Genomic DNA, 20,139 nt, shown 5'->3' with positions numbered 1-20,139 from the left:
ACATACTTTTTTTTTCACTTCCTTTTAAAACAGGGAATAACCTAGGGATTTTTTTTTTGTGTTTTCTGGCAGAAACTTCAGGTTTTTCAAGGAGGTCAGAGAGTGAAGGTCAAGACTGATGACTTCTGGGGACAGGTTAAAGGGAGCTACATCGAGCTGGGCTGCTCCCGTGTGGGAAGCTCTGGAGACGCTGAATGGGTGTGAATGGGCGTCGAGAGGCTGGACACAGGTCCTTCTGCCACCTGTGCCCTGTGGCACCCTCATGGTTCCTCTGGGGGCTGAAGGATCTCGCCTTCGGTGCTCTCTCCCTCCTCAGGGTCTCTGTTCAGAGCTGTGCCCTTTGGGGCATTGCTGACCCTCATTCGCAATTTCCACCATCCCATGTGACCAGGAGGGGAGCCGTGGACACACGGACGCTGTGGCCTGCTGGCTTTCACTCGCCCTGCTGCCGGGGCCCAGGTGGGTGCTGGACGCCATCTGGGAGCAGCCCTGCGGGGGTCGGCGTCCACTGCTCCAGGGTCCTCCAGGATTGAGATGTGCCTCTCCTGGTAGTCACGGCTGTGGCTGTATCCTATGGACCTGGACCTATGGCCCATAACTGTGACTAGCAGCCTGCAGTCACCGCAGCGCTCCCCTCCTGCCAGATCCCTAGGCTGCCTGAGACTCAATGCAGCAGTACAGTTGGAAAACAGCTCCAAGCCACGTTCCTGCCTGGTGCCGTCCCGATGACCCCAGGCCACCGAGGTAGGCAGTTGGAAGTCCCTGTGTAGCATTCGGGACTCTTTTGAATTCTTTTGAGAGTTCAGGGCTGGACTGAGGGAGTGTGATCGTCACTGTTGGCATCAGCCTGGCCCTGGGCATCAGCCCAGCCTCTTCCTCTGACTCTGGACACCAAGAGCCCTACTCTTCTTGCATGAGAGCCGGCAGTCAGAGAATGCAGTCCTGAGGAGACCCGCAGCACCATGTCGGCCCATAGCACAGAGATGTAGGTTGGACCTGCACCATGACCTTGAGACATGGCTGCTTCCTCCCATGGAAACAGGGACACTCCAATCCTAGAGGTGGTAGTGAAGCTTCTGGCACCTGCACACAGTAGGAGCTCAATAAACACCTATTGCTCAACCAGGAAAATGAAGCACAACATTCATTTTTGAAAAATATTTATTAAAAAACTAAAATGAATGTGGCAAAAAAAAAAAACCCAAAACAAAACAACCATACAACCAACACATACCTATAAATAGCAAGCATAAGACCCGGTGGTAGCACTTTCCAACCGCAGACCTAGTCTTTCAACCAGCTAGTCTAGGAAGGAGGCAGAGGGAAGCCGGGTGTGTGTGTGTGTATGTGTGTGTGTGTGTGTGTGTGTGTGTGAGAGAGAGAGAGAGAGAGAGAGAGAGGAGAGAGAGAAAGAAGGGGAGGAGGAGGGAGGGTCATTTGCACTAGTGGTGAGTGGAAAGTGAGAACTACCAACGGCAATGACCTGCTTTCCTCCAGGATGCCCAACCTGGGGTCAGGAGGGGACTCCTGTGGCCTGTCCTGGCTTTAATTGGTGGTGGGGGCTGAAACAGTAAAAAGACAGGCAGCATCAGGAGAGGGCAACCTTAAAGCACCTTTAAAATATGGACCCTTCTGTGATTCGAGCCAGTAATTCTCAAACTTAATTGTTGAAAAGAACCACCCGGGGAGACTGAGAGCTCAGGGACCTCCAAACCTGCATTTCTAGGACAGTCCTCCCAGGGATCCCGGGATTCCACCTAGACTGGTCAGTCCTCCCAGGGATCCCGGGATTCCACCTAGACTGGTCAGTCCTCCCAGGGATCCCGGGATTCCACCTAGATTGGTCAGTCCTCCGGGTTGAGAGATGCTGTTGAAAATGTGAAAATGCATTAAGACATTTCCTGTCCCCTAAAAGCACAAGGGGTCTGCTGACCATCCCCCAGCTCCGGTCAGCACGGGGGACCAATGCAGGGAGGCAGGCGGGTTAGGCCCATCCTAACCCAGCCTCCAGGGCCCTGAGCAACCTGTCAAGTGTTCAGGAAGTAAGTACAATTTAACAAGAGAGTTGGTTTTAGGGGGCAGGACAGCCTCCGGTGGCCGCCAGGCAGCCCGTTCACCCAGTGGGATGAGCTGGCCGGGCCCAGTGGGAAGGCGCAGCTCCAAGAGAAGCGGGGTGATTGTGGGTCCTGACCTGTGAAGACACAGCGAATAAAACATCTATAAAAATTTTATTAAACACAGCGCACGCTGCCAGCGGCCTCGGCGGCTGTGGGGCTCACGGCGCTTCAGGGACAGCACGTCGAGATAGTCACATTGATTCCCAGGTTCCCATTATCCGCAAAGAGATGTGCGATGGCCGTGTCGAAGACCAGGCAGTCGCTGTTCACAATGGCCGCGGCCACGCCATCGTGGATGGACCGGGGCGTGGCCTCCCAGGTCAGTCTCCGCCGGTTGCCATTCAGCTCCAGCCGGTAGGCGAAGTTCTCGGCCTGCTTGCGGGTGCCAATGAGCAGCACGATGGCGAAGAACTGCTGATGGCCCTCGTACTTCTCCTGCTTCTCCAGCACCAGCATGAAGTGGTGGCCGAAGCAGGACTGCATCATCACCCAGTCCACGGCACCCGGCAGGTTGATGTCCGTGGCCAGGAAGACGATGTCCTCCCCCTGCAGGGTAGTGATGCTCTTGTGGGCGTGCATGAGGTGAGACATCACGGCTTCCAGCGACCCCTGCCACTTGCAGGAAGCTCCGGGACACGGGCAGGAGTAGGGTCGGTATTCACAGATGTCCTCGTGTTCCGGTTTCTCTGTGTGGTGCAGGGTCAGGGAGCAGCCCGTGGTGGCATACTGCAGAGACGGAGAGAAGCACACAGGTCACCACACCTTCTTCAGCATCTGCTGGCACAACCCCCTGAGCCCTTGCCCCACTCGGGCTTCCTGCCTTGCCTGCGCTCCTGTCTCGACTGCGGGGTTGGTATGAGTGCATACAGGAGGCCACAGACTCGGTTCCCACATGTCACCAACAGTGTCAAGCACGGGGGCCTTTCCTGAGCCAGGAATGTCCTGCTCCCCAGGCCTACCCCCATTCCAATGCTGCTAAAAGATGAGAATTAATGTTCTTTTACTACAGTAAACACATTGAGAAGCCAACCTGGCTTTCCCTTTATTGTGTATGAATCTGTTGTTTGTTTTTATATTAAGGATTGAGCCTGGGGGTGATTAACCACTGAGCCCCAGCCCCAGCCCTTTTATTATTTACTGAGAGACAGGGTCTCGTGACGTTGCGTAGGACCCCACTAAGGTGCTGAGGCTGGAATTGAACTTGTGATCGTCCTGCCTCAGCCTCCTGCTCTGCTGGGATCACAGGGCGCCACTGTGCCAGGCTTCCCCCTACCCCCACCCCACCGAGATTGCTTTGGCCCCGGGGAGCATTGGCATTAGACTAGTTTTCACATAATGACACATTATTTCTGTGACTCCCTCTATCCCTTCCTGGCTTGAACTGGTGACTGGCAGGTGGGTGGTGCAGAAGGCTGCCCTCTGGGCACTGCAGGCCTGACCAGGCTAGGGCAGAGGAAGGTGGAGACCCTCCACACCTCGGCTTCCTATCTGCACCCTTCCCCAGGGCACTCTGTCCCTTCTCTTTGGGTGGAAAGAAAGCCCAGCTGAGCGCTCCTTGGATATCGCAGAAGACGGCTCATTGCAGGGTCCCAGCCAGGGGCGGCCCACTGCCCAGCCTGCCTGCCCAGGGCCAAGGGCCCTCGTCTCTACGAGGAGCAGGGCAGCACCCGCAACAGGCCCTGGGAGTGGGGATCGAGGAGCTGACTGTCACTGCTGTCCTGGGACCTCACAGGGTGGAACGAGAGCGACTCTTCCCTCATACTCAGGTGACATTTCTAGGAGATAAGTCACTCCATCCTAGGAAGACCTCCCTGAAGGGAATTAGACTTCTGCTCCCAACCTTCCCAGGAACGACGAAGCAACTCCTAGACACCAGAGGAGAGTCAGCCTGCAAGAGACACTGCAGAGGACTGTCCTGTTGTCACACAAGAAAGAAGAAGCCAGAGACACCCTGCAGGTGAGCCCAGGGCCTGGCCTCAGACCTCGGGGTAGAGCGCAGGTGAAGGTGAGGAGCCTGGCTGCTGCCCAGGGACACACTCACGGGGATGCGACGGCCAGCGCCAAGCAGGGGCAGAGCCATCTTCTAAGATGCCGTGTCTGATTGCTCACAGAACAGCACCCTCCTGTGTCAGCCTCTCCCTACCCCGCGTTACGAAGTGGCCCCTTACAAACTGGGAGTAAGTCAAATTCAAAGCTTTGTGGTTTGAACGTTGTCACCAGAAAACAAGGAGGTTCTGAACCCTGTCTCTGTGCAGGAGGCCAAGCTATAACCCCCCGAGAGGGCAGGCGCGAAGCCCACAGTCCCACTGCTGGGTGTCCAGTCTACTCAACCTGCAAAGAGGATTCCAGAAGACAGCCGGCTCCTTCTGCCCACCACTACCTCCCCATTACCTCACACAGATTATAGCCTTCAACAGGGACCGGCAGAAAGAACCCGCTGTTACCCGCTTTGCTGATAAGGGTCTGCTTGTTCATGTTTTGGAACCATGAATTAATTTTAAAAGCCTGGATATAAATTAAAAAAAAAAAAAAACAGAAGGAGAAACAAATTTACCCATGTATATTTACACACTGTGTTACTAACTTTGTAAAGCTCAAAAAAACAAAGTCCCTGTTAACTGTGTTTTTGAACCTGGGGCGCGGCTGGGAGTCCAGGGTTCTCGGATGTCCCAGTGTAAGTGGCGGGCAAGGCCCTTCTGTCCAGAGCCTGGCGTGGCTCAGGTTGAAAAAGGCCCTCGGTATTTGGATGCAAAGACGTGTCAGCATGGGCTGTTGACCACAGATGCCCAGGAATAACCCAGGAGTGAGAGGGACTCTGCCGGGGGCACCCAGATATTCCCCCAGGCCTCTCCCACTCCACGTTAGGGTCTCACCATTTGCTACAGATATTGACCCCTGGTGATGGTTTCCCCACCCAAGCAGGAGTATTTACATTCTGAATTATGGTTTTGCCTTAAAAGTTGCACATTCAACTATTCTTTGAACCCAAATATAGAGAGCAGGGGACCTCCCCTAATGACACAAATAGAGAAAGCATTACCTTGCATTTGTGAGGACAATGACCCTATGAAAAAAGACCTTGCTACAGCGCTCTTCTCTTAGACAAACATACTTCTAAAGGCCTGTGCTTACTCTGCTTTTTCTAAACAAGCAGACCTTTAATCCATTTCTCCTCTCCATGGGGGTGGGGAGGGCGTGTCTCAGGACCTCCGGGGCCACTTTAATGACAACTGGATTAGAGCTGTTGTCTCAAAGGGAAGCCCTAACCTGTACACTCACACCAGCCACGTTTCTGACTGAGGCTTGGAGCCATGCTGGAACCCACCCTAGAGCATGCCGGATCCTCTCCACCAGGGCGCCCACCATCATAGAGGAGTTGAGGGGCCTGTGGATTCTCCCAGACTGCATGTAAAACTGCCTAGGTGCCTCTGAGCAGTCAGCCCAAATCCCCTGGGGCCCTGGCCTGGGGTTTGTGTTTTCTTGAAAAGCTTCAAGGATTTCTGAGGGTTGCCAGGGCTCTGAACTTCTATGGCATGCAGTGGGAATAAGCTGTGGATCCTCCAATAGTGTCTTTCCAGTAGGAAAGGACCATATGCTGCAAGAATAAAGAATTCAAATACAGTTGTCCCCCTTTATCTGTAGTTTTGCTTTCTGTGGTTTTGTTACTTGCAGTCAGTTGTCCAAAATTATTAAATGGAAAAGTTCCAGAAATATACAACTCATAAGTTTAAATTGTGCACATTTCTGAGCAGCATAATGAAATACAGCATGATCATGCCATCATTCAGGGTATCCATGCTGTATATACTATCTGCCCAACACTGTCAGGCTTAGTGATCCAGGATCACTTGAAGCAGATAATCTTCCTCCTGATGTATTTTCAGAAGATCAAAAGTAGCCTAATGGGGTTGGGGTTGTGGCTCAGCGGTAGCACATGTGAGGACCTGGGTTTGATCCTCAGCACCACATAAAAATAAATAAATAAAATAAATGCATTGTGTCCAACTATAACTAAAAAAATAAATATTAAAAAAACAGCCTAATGTAAAGTCACAACCTCTCTGCCATTCACCTCACTTTATCTAAAGTACTATATCATCTGACATCACTACAAGAAGGGTGAGAACAGCATAGTAGGCTACATTCACATATTTTTGACAGTATATTGCTGTAACTGTTCTATTTGATATTTAGTTATCAATCTTCCACTATACCTAATTGATAATTGAATTTTATTATGGGTATGTATATATAGGATAAGACAGAAGTGCAGAACCCTCAGGATACTGCCTCCCTGGCCTCCCCTAGGGGTGTGGGACGTGTTCCTAGAGGATAAGCAGGGAAAGATAGTAAGTACATCACAAATACTGTCCAATACAGGAAGACTGAGCAGCGCAGGCGGCGGGCTATCTCAGGTGGGATGGGGTGAGGAGGGCAGTAAGGAACACGTAGCTGTGGACAAAGAGCATGAAGCGGTTCTACCTATTTCTGGGCAGGGGGAGTGGTAGCTGGGGGACAAAGCTTGAGGCAGATCAGGCTGGACACACAGCTGGTTCATTTAGGTTTTCTCTGCTAGCACCATGGGTGCACTATGGGATGGGATGGTTTGCAGCATCCCTGGTCTCTATCCATTAGATGTCAGTAGCAACTTCCCTCTGTCCCTCAGCTGTGGCAACCAGGAGTGTCCCCAGGCGTGGCTCTATGTCCCTAGTAGGCAGGCCTGCCCCAGCTGAGAACCACCGATTTCATTGAGAACACTGATCTCTTCTGATGAACAACAACACCTGGCTTCCGAGAAGCCCCCTTCACCGCTTTAGGAGGGGCCCATGCCAGAAACCAGGTTGGGCTGGTCACCACTGACCAACAGGCACCCCAGGGCCCCTGGGGAATGCCAGCCCTGGCTGCAGAGCAGGATTGCTTCCCAAGCAAGGGGGTGGCCAGGGATCAGGTTCTGCCTGTTTTTCAGACTAGACACAGGAGGCTCAAGAATGTGGTCACTTGTGGTTATACAGGGAGCATAGTCCAGCATGCCCACGTTCGTCCAGTGTACCTCCTCCGCACACACCAGCTTGGGAGTCAAAGAAGCAACATTTTGGGAAAAAGGAACAGAACTGATTTGCAAACTGCCTTCACCTTCTGCCCGGACCAGCACACACCCAACCTGGGGCCCACAGATGTGCTGCTCCTGGGACTGCAAGACAGGAACCCTGGGAGCTGCAGGGTGGGAGCCCCAGGCACGCCAGCCTTCTCCTGCATCTGGCAAGAAAGTCCCTCTTCCCTCCCCCATGCTGGCTAGGGCTTGCCCCACCTCATGAGGGGCCAGAGGCCTCCTGCACTTGGGCTCAGGAGGGCTTCCTCTGGGAGCCCGTTCCTCGGTGTGCCTCTTGTTACTAAGAGAAAGTAACTGGGTTGCAGAGGGCTGTGTGTCCTGGGACACATTGCAGCTAGAATGAGCTCTCTCCCTAGGGAACCGGCATTTGTTCCCCTGGGGAAGGGGCTGGTTTTAAGTAAAGCTCCCCCAAAAGAGAAAAAAGAAAAGGAAGAAAAGGAAAATGGATGGGTCAGGAAGGGCGAGAGAGCAAGAAGGAGAGGCTCAAAGAATCAACAAAGCCACTGAACACACACTGTCTCCAGAGACATCCAGGCTGCAGTGACTCCGAGGCCCTGGGCAGTATCCTGCCAGGGAATGGCACTGCATGACCTGGGGCCTCATTTAAGTCTCTTCAGGGGGCAGTAGTTCCATGCTCTTCCTGGGTATGGGGCCTGCAGGTCCTGTTCAACCTGGAGTGTGGGGAGGGCTTGTCTCTTCACACACAAATATACATAACAAGGCCCTTCGGAACAGTCAGCATGGGCACCTGTTATTTATCTAATAAACAGTCACAGCACATTTGTTTATGAAATGAGCACAAAGCAACGTAGCCCTTCTTAGGTGGAGTAAAGGTCATGGTGCTGAGGGCGCAGGACAAGTCATTCAGTGACTCAAATTCCATGCAGTTCAGGAACAACTGGCTGAACTCCAACAGCCAACACTCCACCACGAGATGCCAGCTCCCGAGCGTCTCTGGGGACTGTGAGGTAACCACCTGCTCACCTCCTAGGAAACAGCTGAAGGATCAGCGAACCTGCCAGGGCCTCAAAAGAGAATGTGTTTTTCTCCGAGGAGAAAACAAAACCAAAAAACCAAAGCACAATTGATATTTTGTTCCTGATGCCCATAAACTTTTGAATTTAATCCAAGAAATGACCTTGGACGAGGCAAAAGCAAACAGAGCTTCCCTCTGATCCAAATAAGCAGTAATGACCACAAAAAGGCACATCAGTGTCTGAATGCAATGCATGACCCTGGCCTAGGAAGCCAACGGCACTAAAGGACGCACTAAAGGACGTAACTGGGCTGAAATGGGACAGGACTGTGTATGAGATAATCAAGTGTGTACTCTGTGTCAATTCCCCAATTTTGATAACTGCTATAATTACATAAGAAAATGTCCTTGTTTTTAAGAGAAAAACAGGGAAGGATTTAGGGGCAAAAATGGCAGGATGCTTGTAATTTACACCCAAATGGTTTAAAAATATGAATATGAGCAGAGAGCCCATAGACCATAAAGCTAAGGCAGCAAAAAGGAAATAACTGTTGAATCTGGATAAAGGTTATTTGGGAATTTTTGGTACTATTATTGCCACTTTCCTGTAAGTCTGCAATCATATCAAAGTAAAAATGTATCAGAGAATTCAGGGACTAAGTCAGCAATTTGTACTTCATGGGATAGAGGTCTGTTGGTTCAATGAATTCAGCTTTCCCATCTTTTTTAGTTTTTAAAGAGAAAATATACTTTTAACTACATGTCCATGTGTAAATGCAATCAGAGTTAACAGTTTTTCTTTTGCTAGAGGTTCTCTGGGGTTCATTTTAGAAACAGAAACAGCTTTGCAGCGAAGACACACATTGTTACAATAAGCAACCCTTCTTTGGTCCTCGCTGAGCACAGGCATTGCCACTGTCCTGGGATCCTGCCAAGGGGCTGTAGGCAACTGGCCGGTCTGTGGCCCAGGCAGGTCCTCTGGTAGCAGTTTCACTTCCTGCCACCCCTCGTATCCCAAGGCAAATTCCGGCTCCATTCTGTCCTCATCTGATCGGTGAGCTCTGGGGGTCAAATGGAGCATTAGGGAGGTGAACCCAGAAATGAAAGTGGGGGTGTGAACTGAGGGTGGACGGGAGGCTGGGCTCCTCAGGGTTTACTTATCACGTGCGACCAGTAGGGAGCAGGGGAGGTGGGGCCTCCATCTTCTCCACTTCCTGCACACGCATGCAGCTGGGTGGCTGCTAACCCTGTTGGGACTCACGTTATCACATGTTAAATTTACAGCTCGCCGCTTCTGAAAGCCAAGCTAGCGCTTCTGTGGCTGAGAATGTCCACCTGCCTCTTGCTATCGTGGGTCCCCCCCCCATTGTTTATGGATCTATTAAGTTTGCTTAGATTCAGTGTGACTTACAGATTGCTTCTTGCCCACCCAATATTTGTTGATAGATGAACTCTACGTTTATCTGATGATGACAAAGTGTTCACCATGTTAATTCTCCTTTATGAAGTCTCACTTAATAAAGTGTGTGGAGAAGACTGCTTCCTTTTTATTTAGATTTCAGACACAACGGGTTTGTCTGTCCCCCCTCGATAAAGGGGCTTCACGTTTTATTGACATGGCCTCTTGGTGTTTACAGCTCTTCTGAAAACTTACAAGGACCAGGGACACCAGCACTGCTCTTCTCTTGATGGCTCTGTGCTCCTCAGCTTTCTGTAGAGCCGCAAGAACCCAGGAAAAGCCATGATCAGAACCCAGTATCCTCTGTGACCTTGAGCCCCCCTCGGTAGCTCACCCTTGACTCCTATGAACAGTGGAAGACCCGTGGCCTCAGGTCAGCCAGTCTGACCCGGGCAACAGGAGAAAGTCAAACCTCTCGAGTGACTTGATTGTGATACTGGGCCTGCTGCTCTCTATAGCCTCTCACCTAGGACCCCAGCACATCTTCATCTCACTCACTGTGAAGTCCTCACCTCCACTCCGAGGCCACTCGGGGAGATGCCTATCTACCCACGGCACAGCAACGGTTTTACAGATAATAATAGGAGAGGACGTTATTACTCAGCACCAGGACTGCAAAAAGCATCACCCCGCAGTAGTGAGAGTCACGTACTGATAACTCAAGAGAGTCACGTACCGATAACTCAGAATTTTCTTCTTGGGAAAGTAATCAAATTAAAACATTGGGCTCAAAAATTTACCCAAGAACATGGACGTCCCAGGAGCAGCAGACAACCTTCTTACTGAAGGGGGTGTTGGTGGAAGGCCTGGGACTGACTACTATCACAGACACTGGAGAACACCTTGTCACAGGGGCAGGGTGCCTGTGGCCTCACAGAGACTCTCAAGATGGCAGGGGTTTATTTTTAATCTTTGCAACTGTAAACAAAAGTTGACTTTCCACCATGCATGCTTCTCATTTGACCACAGCCAGAGTCGGCAACACCCACACATTGTCTTGGGAAACCAGTTTTGTGAGGTCCTTTCTGAGAATGCGCTCCAGCAAAGGACAGGAATGGCTGGGGTCAAGGGCTTTCTGCTGAGCTGCGAGAACCCTGCCCACCCCACATGCCAGGCTCCCACCCGTACGGTCACTTAACTGCCCCGACATGTCTTCCAACAGCGCCCTTCCTCCGCAGTCCTTCCTTCTTGACTGAGCAGTGAATTCCCCAGAAGACTTCAATGGTAGGGTTGTCACATTTGCAAATAAAATGACAAGATGTCCAGCATCTGCCAGGCAATGTCTGGGATATGCTTGTTCCTCCCCGTTTATGTGTTGCTTATTTGGAACTCAAATTTAACCAGCACTCTGTGTTTTACCTGACAACACTTATAATAAGAGGGCCCTTCTGATACCATAGCCAGCTGTCCCTGCGAAGCCACCACCTGAGTCTGGAACGGAAAGGTGAGTGAGCAGCAGGTGAGTGGGCAGCAGGAAAGGCTTGAAGCAGAAAAGACATTGTAAGCCAGGTGTGGTGGCCACACTTATAATCGCAGCCACTCCAGAGGCTGAGGCAGGAGGATCACAAGGTCAAAGCCAGCCATAGCAACTTAGTGAGGCCCTGAGCAGCTCAGTGAGACCCTGTCTTTAAATAAAATATAAAATACGGCTTGGAATGTAGCTCAGTGGTTAAGGTCCTGGGGTTCAATCCCCAATTAAAAAAAAAAAAGATTTTGATATATAGTTGCAAGATCCAGATTGGTGTTTCTGGTCCCAAAATTTAGAAACTGTGTGGGTTTGGGCAGATCTCTAAGGGGCACACTAAAGGCCTCCTACATCCTTTACACTGTGCCCGGGGGACTGCAGGAAACAGTGCACCTATCCAGGCCTCCTGAGAGCAAGGCACACAACATCCCACAGCAACCCGCCAGCCCCTCCACGTCACTCACCAGGACCCTCCACCCTTTCTTCATGGCAAACTCCTGCTCAACCCTCAGATGGGGCTGGCACCACCACTGCAGAGAGACCTCCAGGCACCTCTGCTCCTTCCCTCTGGAAAAGTTCTGCTGTCCCATCTGCTGCCACCTTAGGCACAAAGTTTTGGGAGGACAAGGCAGCTGAGCAGAAGCACTGGCTGGCGAGGCACATGGGATGGCAGGCTTCCCAGGCAGGGGTGGGTTTGGTTAAAAGGTGGTGGGGCTGGGTGTAGCTCAGGGCATGGCTCTTGCTCAGTATGCACGAGACCCTGGGTTCCATATCCAGCTCCAGGGAAAGATATATGGGTAACCAGCAGCCCCCGATTCTGGCCTGAGGACAATGCCAGCGGTGGGGGGTTGGGAAGCCCAGAACCATAAAGAAACCCGCTTCCCTCCCCAGAGCTCAGGTTCTGCATGTACCCTGCAGGTCCACCCTAATTCCAGGAATTTGTCCTTAGGAAATGTTTATTTTCTTGTGCACAATGATTCTGTTATTGTGGAACTTTTTTTCCTCAATCACAGTTAAAAAAAAAAAATAGAATGACTTATGTGACCTCAAATATACCTTGATTAAATAATTCTGGTGCCGTTATGGAATTCTGGAATTACAGCATCACATAACCATTAGACACGGCCTTACAGATTTTCTATCACTGTAGAACAGCAGTCACAATGTATAAGATGAAAAAAACAGGCTATGAAACAACACTATGTTAGGGGTCTTCATTTTACTGCTTTTTGTTATTGTTTGTTGGGAAAACTACACTGACGCACAAGTTTGCAGGACATATGTGAAGTGCTACAGTGTTTTTTTTCTTGACAGGGGAGGGCAGTTATAAGGAATTTTAAGTTTACATTACTTTCTATTTATCCTACATTTAAAAACAATGTCATGACTTTAAAAAGCATATGCTATAATATGTGAAATAAAATATACAGAGTGTAATACATGCATTTTTAATACCTGGTTAATCAAACCAGGCTTCCCCTTTTAGGAGTATTAGAGAAATGAGGTACAGTCTTGGCGGCAACCATCCAACGCCAGGGGCCAACCTACCTAGCTCTGTGGAAGCCCTTGAGGATGAGGAGGAGGGACAGGAAGTCCGGGGGCAGAAATAAGAAATGAGCCTGGGCCTGACCTCAGGCATTGGCCACTCTCCCCTTCGAGCTCCTAACTGCACACATGCACTGAATGCCAGGGCTGTGCCGGGCACTCTGCAAGGCTCCTACCACAATGGTCCTCACAACAATCCTATCGCAACCCCATTTTCCAGTGAGGCACCAAGGCTGAGAGGCCACCAGATAGCTTGAGGGGCTGGACCAGAAGGCAGGAGCAGGACCTGTAACCAGGGGACCAGTGACCAAGACACCACCTCTGTTGAGTGAAGGTTTGAAAGAGTGCGTCTCTACAAGGCAGAGAAACTTGGGCCCCACAGATGCTACAGTCTAAGGAATCATGACGTAAAATGTTCACCAAACTGGGAATGAGGGGATGGCAGTTTCGTGGTTTTCAAGAAATAGAGACAGACCCGGGCCTCTGGGGTGACAGTGACAAAATCCTGCTGGAATTTGCAGTGTCTCTCCTGAGCCTTGGAAAGTACACACTGAACATAAAGCAGTCTTTGATCAGGAAAACGTCCTTATTTTCCCTTTTCTGGAACCACAGTCTGGTCACACAGTGTGTGTGTGTGTGTGTGTGTGTGTATGACAGGCCCTGCACAAGCCATCAGCAATACACGTGGCTCTGAAGACTGGCTTTCAGCGTAGCCAGTGTGCACCTACTGTGTGCTCCTTCAAGGAGTGAGGACCTTGAGGGTCTTAATAAAAAAATGCAATTTATTGTAAATTTTGTCAGAGGCACAAATGTGTCCCTTAAGCCGCTGGCCCTGAGGTTTTCTACAGTCACGCAGTGCTTTCTAGGGCTTTTAAAAAGGGCTCTGGTGCAGAAGCAGGGAGCACCTAACACACACTCAGGCTGGCACTTTCCAGGCCAGACTGGCTAGTCAGACGTTTTGGTTCCTCTCCATCCTGCTTGTAGGAAGGATCAACTGTAATGCAAATTCACTCCAGCTCCAGGTCGTGGAGACCTGTGAAGGCTCTGGCCCTCGATGTGTCCATGTGTCGAGTTACATTTTAGTCTGATACATAATATTCTTGTGCTTCTGTTCTCAATTTTGAATGCCCCATTGCCAGTTTTGCTCTTTAAAACCTTGAACCTTCGTGCTAATGTGGCTCCTTGTCCTGACAGCACATTCTATGCTCTTACGGGCGACCTGTCAATTTCAAGCAGCAGTGAGGGCCGCAGGGCCAGTCTCCTAAGCGGCGGTGCCTTTGGGGGCCTTCTGAGGTTAAGAAGAGATCTTGGAGACTGTTTTGACTCACCGCTATCTCCTCAGACTTTGAGGTGATCACCATCACCTCACCAGCACGCTAACTCCACCCTCCCTCCTGTGATGAGGGAGGCCGAGGCTCTGGACAGCACTTCTGATCTAGCCTCAGAGCACCCAGCGCCAGGTGGGATCACCCTTCTTTACCACAATGAAGGAAGAGGCTCAGGTTCAGGTTCAGGCTCAGGCAGCACGTGACTGGACAAAATCAGACAAAGCCAGGACCTCGAGAAGCCAGCTCCTGTCTGCTGACTGGGACCCTTACTAGATTCTAGAACTTCAGAGTGAGAAAGAACCTCGATATCATCATTTAACTTAAGCTCTTCTCCTAAAGACCCTTGGGTGCAAAAAATAAACTGGCTGTCTAAAGTCAAACACCCAGTCACCAGGACAACAGCTGAAGTCTCTGGATGGCCAAAACGAACATTCTCTTGGCAAGGAAGGAAAAAAGAAAACAAGAAATAAAACCCCAATTTTCAGTTCCAAAGTTCACGTATGATAAGAATCGGAGGAGAAGCGGTAGGCTCAGTGAATGCTTTCTAGAAGACCAATGGGAGCTTGTCCTCAGCAGCTGGAATTTGGCCTGCAGACATGGTTAGTTTGGGCAGCAATGGCAGGCAGGCTGGCTCTACCTGTGGATATGGCCCATGCTGGTAAAAAAATTTAAAAATATTTAACATAAGAGTTCAGATTTCTGGGCTTTTGGTGAAAAATTATTAAAAATTATAAAGGTCTGGCATGGTTCCATTCGCATCCCCAGGTGAGAGAGGGCTGCCTTCTCGGTGGGAGTTTCTATGACAGCAGGGTCTTACTGTGTTGACCAGACGGTTTGGAACTTGTGGGCCTGACTGATCTCCAGTGATCTCGCCTCAACCTAGGGTTATCCTCCTTGGAGGGCACAAGTTCTCTGGCTCCCCACCACCTGCACTGCTCCTTGAGGTCCCCTGCCCTGAGGCCATATGTCACACACCTCTCCTGGGCATACCCTTTCCCTTCCGGCACTCTCAGTTGCTCTCTACTGGACCAGTGTTGGTCCTCACTGAGGGCCTGGAAGCATTCAGCCAGGTTGAGTGACCCTGTGTGGCTTTTTTTTTTTTTTTAACAATACCACTACAATCTAACTACGGGGCAGAGTTGTCTGGCTGAGGCATCCATATTCAATACTTTTAAGACATGCTACCAGAAACCTTTAAAGAGGACAGAGAAACAGTGGAAAGACGCGTGGGGAGGCACGTGGGCTGGGGTGTGCAGAGAAGCCCAGGCCCATGGCAGGAGGCACGGCGGACGGTGGAGCATGCTGAGCTGTCGGCAGACACGTCGCCCTTCACTTTCCTACACCCACACCCACAGAGGGGGAGCTTCCTACGGAATGGGTTGTCAACACTCTTAGTCACAGAGTGCACTGTGGCCACCCAGGGGGAAGCTGGCTGACAGACACCCTTTTTGAAAAGCAGAGACCAGCTAACAAGGCAGGTGGCACCCTGTCTCAAAGGTGTGGCCATACTTGAGCCTTTAATTAAATGGCCCTACACCTAGGTATTTGGCAACATGGCCATTTTTTGGCCAGCGGAAGCACAACCAGCAGGGAACTGTGTTGGACCAGGCCGTCAGAGGCCTCTCTGGGGATCTCATCAACCAGATAGTTTTGTTACTACTATCAACCTGGAGTTGTGTTTTGGACACTTGGGTGTAAATTCAGATTCAAAATTTCTATGTTTGATTCAAAATTTCTATTCAGTAAGGAGTAAAGTGCATTCCTGTGTGGGGAGACCAGCAGGGTTCACCCCAGGGCCAGTGGCTCATGTGTGACATGACAAGTCAGTCCACCTAAGCACTCTGCAGGCATGAGTCTCCTCACGTGGGGGAAAAAAAGCAAACTCAAAAAAGCTGCCACATGCAAAGTAGCTGGCCCATGGAAGGTGCCTAGAGGCTGCCCATAGCTCCCCTCTCTCCATGGATTGCTGGCTGCACTTAGAAGTCCAGCAGTCAGGTATCTCCTTTAATAGTGAGGAAAGCAAGGACCCCAAAGGGGGTCTTTCAGGCAAACCGGGGCAAAAACCATGCAGTTTTGGAGACCTGGGCTCTGCTACTTTACCCAACACTGGTAAAGGTAGGTAAATGCAATAAGCTGGCTCCTAAGGGAAATTTCAAGTGCAGGTGGGGACAATGACAAGGCAGTCCCTAGGATTTCCAGGAGCTTGGCACTGCAGGCTGAAGGGTTTTCAGTTTGACACAGACCTTCGTCCTTTCCTGGCCCACCCTTGCCAAAGCACATCTCTTGGCTCGTTGCTAGGCCTATTATACACTCAAATTTGGCTTCTCCATACTATCTGAGAGCTGCCCTGCTAACCAGAGGTGAGGCATGCACACTTCACCTTCACAAATCTCACACATCTGCACACATGAGATCGACCCCAAGGTCCATTCTAAGCGTGGCTCCTGGTCTGTAGATGACAAGATGACCCTTTAAAGTTTCAGCTGGGGGCTGGGGATGTGGCTCAAGCGGTAGCGCGCTCGCCTGGCATGCGTGCAGCCCAGGTTCGATCCTCAGCACCACATACAAACAAAGATGTGTCCACCGAAAACTAAAAAAATAAATATTAAAAAAAATTAAAAAAAAAATAAAGTTTCAGCTGGCAAAGTTGAAACTGTGCCCAGCTGCATTCTTACAAAGACTTGCAAGATCACTGCCGCGTACACGGGACTCTCCCTGATTCCAAAGAGAACACTTTTCAAGAATGTTTTTAGGACAGAACACGTGCTTCCCAGGAACCAGAGCCCTAGGTACTCCAGTGCAGCTCCACACTCCACAGGGCTCCACTGTTCCCCTCCCTTGCTCTTATGAGATTGTGTTTCAGAAATAAGTCATGGAATGCTGGCCGGTGCCAAGTGCTCACCTGGGAACGGTAGAAGGCCATTTCTTCCAGGTAAGCAGTATAGGAGGAGGGCTTGAAAGCAGAGGAATTCACTAAGGGTATCTGAAACCCCGAAGTCCAAACATGGATTCAAACCCTTATTTGAATATTCTATTTTAAACCTGGTTGGTGGCAGGGCAGAAGACCGAATTAATTCACTCATTGTACTAACTTAAGTCTCAGGCCTGAATTCTCTGGTGAATTATTTTTAATTTAAAAAACAGGCTCTTGCCCTATTTAAAAAAAAAAAAAAAGGCAGCACTGAGGAGAAACACAAGAGGCTAAATGGCTCCAAAGGCAGAAGTCACTTGTACAAGAGAAACTCATGTGTCTCCATGACAGTCTTTCCACCTCCAGGTTCAGGAAGTGACCTCTGCAGTGCAGCTGTGTTCTAAGGAGGCAAGAGACAGGTCAGTCTGTGCCACTGCTCCTGAGGAATTCTAAGTTGTGGATGGAGGTAAACAGATGTGACAATATAATCACATAATGTAATCACATAATGTAATATTAGGCCACCGTTTAAAATATGACGAGGTTCCACTAGGTTTGACATAAAAGAAAATATATCAATTTAAAAAGCAAGGTGCACAAGGTATTTTTGGAGGAAAACTTATGTCTATGTATGGGTATAAAAAACCTTCAGACACACTGACATCCACCATCTATATTTAGCCTCAAGGGTGCAATGTACACAGGGCTCTAAGAGTCTGTGGAGACACACTTAACAGTGACAGGGAGGAGCAGGAGATTTTTAGTCTTCCCGCTGTACTTTTCTTGTCTTTGGGGTCTTCATTTCTCACAAGGGCACTGGTAATAGGTGACAATTTAAACTAAAGAATAAAGTGACTGGCTTTACAGAATGCTAAGGGTGGCTCCTGTGTGTCCCTGTTAAATGCCTGTGCTGACCCTCTGTGCTGACCCCCTGGGGACAAACACTAGGCCTTGGAAGGCCAGGGCCAGGGAAAGGCGTGGCTGGCAGGGTTCTCTCTTTGCTGGAGGAAAACAGGCTCCAGGCACCCCACACACACACCACCACCACATTTTTTAAAGCTATACTCCCTAGAGCTCCCACGTGTCCGGGTGCGCAGACAGTGGAAGCAGGATCCAGGAGGAACCCACTACCAGCTGAAGGGTGAAGGGTGAACCGAGCCAGCCCATCTCCCTTCTCAACCAGCTTCCCAGCGTAGAGCCAGCCCCGTGGAGCACACCCGGGCACAGGTGTGCGGAGGTCGCAGGCTCTGGGCTGGGAGAGCTGCGCTGTGTTCCAACAACCAGCTAGAGCCAATTAATCTGGGGTCAGTGCTCAGACAAATGTCAACCCAGAGCAACTCCCCAAGTGGACAGGTGGTCACAGGGAGGGTGGACAAAGTGTAAACAGTTTTGGTCTTGTTTTTAAACGAGAGATACCATCCACCTCTTAGGGCCTAGGAGAGGGCTGGAGGACGGAGTTTCGGAAGATTGCCGGGCAGAAGTGCTCGGGCTGTCCCTGGGCTTACCTTGCAGGGAAACAGGACTGCCGAGGCCACTTTCTCCATAGCCAGATTCCTGATGCTGGGCGTCAGCGCGCCCCTGCACGTCGGGCAGCAGCTCAACTTCTGGCGGCATTGGTTACACACCAGGTGCCCGGCCTGGCACTGCAGGATGGGGGGCAGGACATAGTCAAAGCAGACCGGACACTCGAAGAGCGAGGTCAGCTCGTGGTGCTGCGGGGACACCGGGCCGGCCCCGCCGCCGCCTCCAGGGCCTGAGATCACCGCTGCCGCGGCGGGCACCGCGGACGAGCCGGGGCCCGCAGCCGAGATGGTGGCGGCGGCTGGGGGCGCAGCCGGGGACTGAGCGTGCTGGGTCTGCGGCGGCGGCGGCTGCTTGCTGCAGGGTTTGTTAGCGCTGGGGCCGGTGGAGGACGGGCGGCTCATCGCGCTCCGAACCAACCATGGAACTGCGGGCGCCTGCCTGCCGCGGGGCCGCCCGGGTCAAGGCGGTGCGCGCCCCGCGGGCGGCGGGCTCCGGGGCAACGCCACGGCGCCCAGCCGGGGACCGGGTGCCGGGACGATCGACCCAGGAAGGAGGAGTCTGGACTGCGCTGACGCTCTCTGCGGCCCCGGCGCTACTAACGCCCCTCAGCCTCCGACCCCTCGCGGTGCCCCGCTCTCGGTGGCCTTCGGCCCCGAACCCGAGCGGTGCGGAGAGCCCCGGCCCACCAGCTTCTGGAGCGGCAGCTGACGCAAGCCCCGGGGGCGCGCGCGGACGTGACGCCTGGACACGTGTGCGACCGCCCAGGCGCGCGGGGACTGGCAGAGCCACCCTGCGCCTGGGCGCGGGCTCCGCCCGGCTCCAGCTGGCAGCGCAGGGGCCGCCTAGCGCCGGCGCTTCCTGCTCGCGCGGCCGCCCGGCCCGCCCCAGAGCGCGAGCCGCCTTTCCGGGCTGGGCAGGGGGCCGCCCTCGGGGAAGGCGTCGCCCAAGTCCTCTGGCCACACCCCGGGGAGCCTTGGCGACGCGTAGCCGCAGCTCAAACCAGAAGGGCAACTTGAGGCCGAGCGGGGGCGTGGCGGTGGGCGGGCCGGGACGCGAGCGGGCGCCGGCGCGGGCGTCCCCGGACAGGTCGCCACCCCCAGGGGCGGCTTTTCTCCCTTCTGAGTCACCGGGGGGCTCGGGGGACGCGTGCGACGCGGCAGCCGGGCCTTGGTTTGGTCTGGACGCGCCGTACGACTGGACGCGAGCTGAGCGAGGGACTCGGGACCTAGTTCTGAGCTGGTGGAATGACGCCGGGCCACGCCTCGGTCCTCCCCGCCGGGCTGGTGGAGGTAGAGGCCGCTCCTACCACCGCGAGCCTGGCCGAGGCTTCCTGGAATCGCGCGCCCGGCCTGCCTGCCCGGCCGGGGAGGGAATCACGAACTGCCTGGTCTAGGAGAGGTCGCGATCCCTTGGATGCTGGAACGTGGGTTGGGTTGAGGCCCAAGCCTCCAGCGGAACTCGCTGTGTACTCCTGGTGGATCTCGCCCAAGTGCAGGCTTTGAGCGAGGCGTGGCGTTCGCCCTGCGCGCCGCGCGGAGGCGCTGGAGAGGGCGCGAGAGCCAGGGGCGCACGTGCTCCGGGGGGTACGACTCCCACTCAGCTGCCTGTCAGAAAGTCTGCGCGAGCCTGGGCACTGAAGACGGGAAGGGCTTCCTATGGGGATTCATTTCTTTATGGGAAAAACGAAGGCGAGGAGCGACCCCG

The 20,139-nt window shown here is 52.2% G+C and overlaps 1 protein-coding gene across 1 annotated transcript; it reads right to left on the bottom strand.

Moving 5' to 3' along the window:
• Nucleotides 1-1,207: 1,207 nt before the first annotated feature.
• Nucleotides 1,208-19,265, bottom strand: Siah2 (siah E3 ubiquitin protein ligase 2). The gene is made up of 2 exons (XM_026408160.2): nt 18,417-19,265; nt 1,208-2,843 (listed from the first exon to the last, which is right to left on the bottom strand). Exons 1-2 carry the CDS (start codon nt 18,834-18,836, stop codon nt 2,286-2,288), a joined length of 978 nt encoding a protein of 325 aa, XP_026263945.1. The 5' UTR covers nt 18,837-19,265; the 3' UTR covers nt 1,208-2,285.
• Nucleotides 19,266-20,139: the final 874 nt, after the last annotated feature.

The sequence above is a fragment of the Urocitellus parryii genome, chromosome 2 (assembly GCF_045843805.1).
Source record: "Urocitellus parryii isolate mUroPar1 chromosome 2, mUroPar1.hap1, whole genome shotgun sequence".
Classification (NCBI taxonomy): Eukaryota; Metazoa; Chordata; class Mammalia; order Rodentia; family Sciuridae; genus Urocitellus; species Urocitellus parryii.
The sequence above is the reverse complement of the archived record's forward strand: the minus strand, read 5'-3'. Positions and strand labels throughout refer to the sequence as shown.

What these genes read in the sequence shown, in the direction of transcription:
- Siah2 (XM_026408160.2), bottom strand. Translation starts at nt 18,836, where the DNA reads ATGAGCCGCCCGTCCTCCACCGGCCCCAGCGCTAACAAACCCTGCAGC. An exon ending in CAGTCCTGTTTCCCTGCAAG is followed by an intron (nt 2,844 to 18,416) that starts GTAAGCCCAGGG and finishes CCGTCTCTGCAG; the next exon opens with TATGCCACCACGGGCTGCTC.